Raw genomic sequence first — 6826 nt, 5'->3', positions numbered from 1 at the left:
GCGGGGGGGGGGGCTGTCTATGGGGTGCATAGAGGAACGGCATTAAACTTTGCCTGGATGCCATTAAGTACAATTTTGATGTAATGTGTAGTTTCAATGGAAACTGGGTTCTTTCAGATGAGAGAGATTTGGGCCTTCTGGACTGGTGTTGCACTGGAAGCCTTTTTTTCACAGCTTGGATAAACAGCCCTCTGTTTCATTTGCAAGCAGGCGCCCATCTCTTGCTACAATATCGCATACAGAAATAACAAACCTGTGCGGGTCAGAACACAGGCTTCCATTGTACCGCTGGGCTAGAGCTTGCACGAGTGTGGTGCCTTTACTTTTAACATATAGGAGCCAAAATGCTCTCCAATCTCATAGACTCCTGTGTAGGCTATCACAGTCATTATTATAGAACACTTGAATTCACAACAAATGAACTGCAGCCGCTGATAGCCTTCAATCGCACTTCATTTGCACGGGCAGTTTGCTAGCAAGCGAAAGATGGAATTTTCAGAATGTGGTCTTGGGCATATGACCGAAGAGGCAAGAAGCAATTGTCACCATAATTTACATGCACATCTCTACTCATACTCACATAAATCTCAGAAAATATAATATAATAATTATTCAAATATTTTTGAGTATATGGACATAACCATTGTCCTCATTAAGCAACGTTAAGCTCTAGTGAGCCACTTAATATGGAGAGGAAGATGATTATTTCCGGTCTATAAAATCCTAAATACGGGTGCCATCCTTTTCAATGTCATCATATGGGGGAAATGTGCCTGTAGAATAGCAGCAAGGCATTATAGAAAATTGAGTCATTTATCTCATTCTAATCAGGTTACAACAAATAACTTCTTTGCCATCACTGACATTATCATCACCATCATTGGTTTCAATCATTACCAAGGATCCCAATGTGAGTCAGTGAATAACCACTTTCCTTCTTAAGTCATCCTGCAACAAAAACTATATAAAAATTATTAACTTTAATCACTGGTGGGATGTCAGGACCAGCAAGGCCTTCCCTGACCTAAACACTTTCAGAAGCACCGGTATGAGATATGAGATGGTATTAATTCAGTCCCCCAATGTATATTTGCTTAACTTCATGTGTATTTTGACGTTGGATTCTTCCCCCCTGTCCAATCAGATTGCGGCATCCATGCGCATCCTATAAATCAATCTACTGTAATCTAGGGTTCGCAATCAAATTCAAATTTATCCTCATAGGGCATGAAAACTGTTCCTCAATGACGTAGGCATTTTCTGAGTGGTTGGCCAGAGCAGAACTTGTTACAGCTATTTTACGTTTTGGCATGTTATTAGAGTACTGATTCTGAATATGTTTATTTATTTATTTATTTATTTATTTACGAATTAAGTCAAAGTAAAAATCATCACTTGTATTGCTTTTTACAAGTTTCGACTAATGAATAGATTGTATATTCGACTTTAGTCAAAATGTATCGGTACAAATTGCGTGTTTTCCAGATTGGGAAGCGCTAGGACCTGGGAGACCACTTTGGGGCGCACCAAGTGAGTGTGGCAAACGGCTGAAAAGAAGTCCGAGATTAGGATTTGACACTTGAGCAATCAACACCGGCTCCCTTCCAACTCTCTCAGCTTTCTTCGTTGAAATTTCTGCAGAGGACAGGAAAGGGGGAAAAAGTGAAAAGAGACGGAGCAACTTGCAAAAAGTTTTGGAAAACTTTCCTCTGCCCCGGTGCACTCGTTCATGCAGATGTCAGTGTGACTTTGAGTGCCGAGTCGTGACTTTCATCAACCGCTGGATTAAGTTCGGGAAAGGACTACTTTCATCTGCACACTCAGAAGAGTCATCGCCAGAGATGGGAGACTCAAAGTGAGTAGAAAGCAATAGTTTGCATTTTCCGTTGGATTTAAAATCACCCCCCAAAGGAAAAGAAATTGGAGCAAAAGGAGCGGAGCGCCCTGCCATGACATAACGGAACACTAATAACGGGACCAGTGTTTTAATGATTTAAAACCAATACCGCAGCTTGTGTGTTGTACAGAAAACTGTCCCCACGTTTGCCATATTGGGATCGAGAATAACTTTGCTGTCGACCCTAGTCTGGAGGCTTCATGCCGGAGATATGGGTTGACCTGAGGCTGAGCTGAGATCCAGGCTAAGGACAATGAGCGCGCCCGGCTTTGGCATCCCTGTGCTGCCGGGTCGTTTAGTGGTACTGATGCTGCTGCTCCTGCTGGCCGCCCCCGGGCCGCGGCCGTCCCGGGCCTGCCGCGGCCTGCTCGGCTGCAGCTGCTCGGAGGAGCGCTCCAAGACGCACGGAGCCCAACCCCTTGGAAAAAGGGTCAGCTGCGGCAAGGAGGACCTGTCCGAACCACCCGATGCCAACCTACTGCCCAACAGAACCGTCACTTTGTGAGTTAAAAACCTGCAGCACAACACAATTTAAATTAAAACAATACTGTTCAGACTTCATTAAAGTGGGGTGCAAAACTGGGTACACTATAGTTTTTTTTTTTTTTTGCACGAATTTGCACGTCATCAACAGATGCATTTTCTTTAGTTTTAATGTATTTGATTTTTGACATCCCAATTGAAGAAATTGATTATCATTCACCAAGCTATCCACCATTCCATCATTATTAATTTCTAGTTGAGAAACCAGTACACTCAACGTTAAAGAACTAACGTCCCAATACCTACTTTTGCACCTATATTTACATGTCTTTGTGACTTAATCTTACCATTTAGTAGTTGATGAATTGATTGACTGATGCCTGACACCATCAGAGACAGATAAGTTTTACTGTAGTGTCTTGTTGCTGCTTTTTGAGGTAATGCACTAATCTTTTGCACACCTCATAGGGACCACAATTTGTGGGGGTATTTGAAAGACCCCTTATTGCATTATAAGACTTTCAGTATCACAAAACACAAAAAATTCATACTACGTGTGATGATGACCACATTTAATTTACACCTTCTCTGGCATGCGACTACATTGAGTCAACCAAAACAATAACCACGTTGTCATGACTTCCTCTTTGTCAAACTGAGAATTAATTATCTTCCCAAAGGAAGAGTTTATTTTTTTATTTTTTTATTTTATACAATTCTTATACCTACTATTCCGCATGTGGCCTTCATACGTGACTGTGACCCATTGAACCGAATTTGTAATGCGGACTTGCTACAATTATAATACATGATGATCCAAAGTGGGCATCTTGAACTACTTTGGGCTTAATTTAAACCAACTGTGCGCAAGGCATCATCAACATCATAACATCACACCATCATGTGACCCTACCTCTTCGACACAAGCCTGTCGCTTTAAACGGTCCTCCCCTTCCATTAGAATAAACACAAACACATTTCACTCTGACTGCTTCCATTAAATATGGCTCCCAATTACCTTGTGCCGAGAAAAGAAAAAACGTGTAGCCTGCGAGAGCGGCGTGACATCATGATAATTTAGCTCCAGTTTTGTCGGATATGTTCATACTGGGATGCACTCGTTTGTGTGGTCTATTTGGACTTAAGTTGAAAGAATGGCGAGCTGTGCCAAAACATACAATCTTAGGTGACGAATGGCCTCATAATCTATCGGTGACACATATTTGGGCGGTGTTGGTGTACACGCCATAGAAATTAGTTGTAACGCTTTCTTCACAGCTGCTCTCGGACTTTATTCGTTCCCACAGTGTGTGTAGAGTCGATGCACAGTCAGGGCTCCAGTGAAGTGAACGCATGAGGTAAAGTAAGTGGATTTGTGCCCCGGGAGAGCTCAAGTCAGCCAGTGGTCCATTTATAGAGCCGTATGTTTCTGGCTTAATAAAGTCGGGATTATACATCTGGTAAACACATTGCTGCAAACAGGAGGGAGGAAAAATAGCAGTGGTTGAGGTGATTGAAGATAATTTCCAAGGCCACACCTACTCATTATGGTTGGCTTGTTTGGTAAAAATACCAAAGCGGTGGACAAAAAGCCATTTATTGGAAGATTTGATAGACGTCTCTTATATGGACACGGCACGTTACCTATGCTATGCGCTCATACACACTCGTGAAATGTTCTCGTATATACTGTTGAAATGCTTTCATACACTTCTGATATTTTTCTGCTCAGTAGTGCGTATGAGAGCATTTCAGTAGTGTGTATGAGGTAAAAAAGGTAATCCTGAAAAGTGCTGCAAATTCAGTGAGTTTGTGTGGTGGCCATGCTCTGATGAGCTTTCATGACATTTGGTCCAGATGTGGAATGTGAGATGCTGCGACCATATTTGTGTTATTCACCAACATTCCTGGATCTGCTCGGAGTAATGTGGCGAGTATTCCAGGTGTGGTGGGTCGCTCTCTCCCCGCATCGGTCCTCGTCTCTCCTGGGGATCTCCTTCGAGCCGAGAAGGCGCTGGGCCGGAGGACTCGGCAGGTCCGGAGGCTTCCGGGGCCAGCTTCTACGTGTAACGCGCAACAGCTGGCCCCTGCGAACATTCCAGCCGAGGCCCCTCACCCTCCTGGGAAATCCCAATGTGGATTTGTTTATCAAAACGATTTGTTGGCTGTTTATTTTCCTTGCCAGCTGTAAAAAGGAGCAACCGGTCACCGCAGTATTTTCACCTCCTTCTTTTGGCTTCACCTTGTCTCTGCCATTTTAAGTAGATGAACATGTTAAAATACATCCTCCCTTCTTCCCATAAACTCTTATCAGTGCTTTAATGATGCATTACACAAGTGACAGCCATGCGCTCCAATCATCTGCCGCACTTTCTCTCTTTTTCTTTATCTGCAGCTCGCCGATTCGCTCCCTTTCCCACCCCTTTATCACAGGCTCATCCACATGCAGTAACTCTGAACCTAAATATTTAGGCGTCTTGGTAGGAAACTGCCATGTCCAAACTCCTTCCAGATGTGAGCCTGTGCAGGCTTGTGTTTAGGCCTAATTATGCACGGCTGCAGAGAAGCTGCTTCTCTGGGGGAGGAGGAGAGACGGAGTTAGATAAGCCGAGTGAAAAGTGTATTTGCTCAGGACGGACTGAGGACAAATGATGGACGGTGCACATGCAAGCAAGAAGTGGAGAAAGTGCAACATGAGGTGGAGAAAAAGAGTGAGAGCAGAGGAGGAAGGAGAGAAGTTTGGCTGGGGGTTCAGAGGGATGTGCCTCTGGAGACTCCAAATCCCTGCAGCCCCTGACAAACAGCGAGAAAGAGGGCTCCTCATCTTTTCTCCAGGACTTTGTTATTATTAGACTTTATGCGTGAAGTAGGGGGTGAAAGAAAGAAATTCAAGATGGACACACAATGTATGCATTCTGAAATGAAACACACATCAGTTCCTTTTACAGTTGAGCCTCAAAAGTAAACACCATCTGACCTTTTTCCTCTTAATCCTTTTCCACTTATACAAAGTAGTTAATTGTATAACATATCTCATATATGCAGTATGTACATATATAGTGTATATATATATATATATATGCATGCATGCAGGAAGAGTGTGGTGTGCCTCAAACCCTAATATGGAGTACAGGAAGTCACCTTGCGCCTTGTTGCGCGTGCTTGTCGTCCTTCTGTCATCATCGTTCCGACTGTTGGTGTCGGCCCGGTGGGTGTTGACCCAAATTAGAGGACAGGCATGCTGTGAGGTCAACATGGTCGTCCTTGGTTGATGCCCCCTCACCCAGAACAGCTGCAGTGTAAGGGCGCTGTTAAGCACAAGAGTGGCAATGTTGTTGGCTCTCCAGTGAGACACTGAGAGTCCCTGTTGCACATGTCCTCTTGTCGTGCACACTAGAATTGCAGCTCTTGGTCACTTCTGTCTCGGCTCAAGGGGCTGTTTCTGCTACGTCCTGCCTTTTGCTACGATAAATCAACAATCGTCTCACTCTCGATTCAGCACAAAGAATACAGAAGTAGCATTTCCAAAAACACTTTTTTAGAAAGATGTGTCTTCAAACTACGTCACTGTTGAGTATAGTTGAATTTAACTTAAAGCTTAAAATGACATTCCATAACTATTTCCATATTCCATAAAAATTCCTCAGGACGGCATTATAAAACCCCGAATAACTGAACAGGTGGTTTAGCAATGTTTCAGCATTCTTGGCATTCACACAAGTGTCAACGTTTTTAATGGTAAAGCTTCAAAAACCACAAAATGTGGAGAAGGAGAATTATTTGATGTGAAAGTAAAAACTAAATGCAGCCGACTGTCTGACTCATAGTACATTCTGTTCTTCTTTTGTTATTTTTGGACTAAATATAAAGCCGTATTGTACTGAGCAACCACAGAGGTGCATGTGCCATTTCAGCGATATGTTCCTTATTTGGGTCTCTTGCCAATCACATGTTCTCCTCTTTGAATCATTTGTATTCTCTGTTTTGGCAAATAACACAAAGGGGGCGAGAGGATTTGGTTATGTGCAATTGAATCTCTTCGCAATAAAAAGAAGACACCGCTGACTCTCTAGTGTACATTTGGTTCCTCTTATTGTTGGACTATGTATAAAAAAACATGCAAAATTGTCAAATGAAAAAAAACTCCCATCCAGAGAAAATATCCTGAGAACTGGCATGAAGACAGCAGAACTCGGAATTTTCGTCTGACTTTAAAAACAATATTTGAACTAACCTTAGATGTTCCTCTTCCACTATTGCACGCTTTTCTATTAGCGTTGCCACGCATCCAACATCCAAGCAGCATGTGCGTGTTATTGCTTACATCTGTTGGCTTCTGTTCACTCAAACCAACTCACCTGACGGAATGTTTGATCGGCTACATTAGTATCAATTTGAACCCTTTGGTTGTCGTTTTTTCTTATGAGGCCCGTTGTTAAACTCCAG

The 6826-nt window shown here is 42.9% G+C and overlaps 1 protein-coding gene across 2 annotated transcripts in view; it reads left to right on the top strand.

The window, feature by feature from the left end:
• Positions 1-1548: 1548 nt before the first annotated feature.
• adgra2 (adhesion G protein-coupled receptor A2) overlaps positions 1549-6826 on the top strand; it is a 33874-nt gene continuing 28596 nt past the window's right edge. Inside the window, exons 1-2 of one of the 2 annotated variants that reach the window (XM_037258711.1) lie at positions 1549-1855; positions 2086-2398. In XM_037258711.1, coding sequence (XP_037114606.1) covers positions 2151-2398 — 248 coding nt within the window. In that variant the 5' untranslated portion in view covers positions 1549-1855; positions 2086-2150. Of the gene's footprint in view, positions 2399-6826 lie in introns of both variants that reach the window. The other variant, XM_037258710.1, reaches the window with a different exon arrangement.

Source organism: Syngnathus acus, chromosome 9 (assembly GCF_901709675.1).
Source record: "Syngnathus acus chromosome 9, fSynAcu1.2, whole genome shotgun sequence".
Classification (NCBI taxonomy): domain Eukaryota; kingdom Metazoa; phylum Chordata; class Actinopteri; order Syngnathiformes; family Syngnathidae; genus Syngnathus; species Syngnathus acus.
Note: the sequence above shows the minus strand (reverse complement) of the source record. Positions and strands in the feature narration are given on the sequence as shown.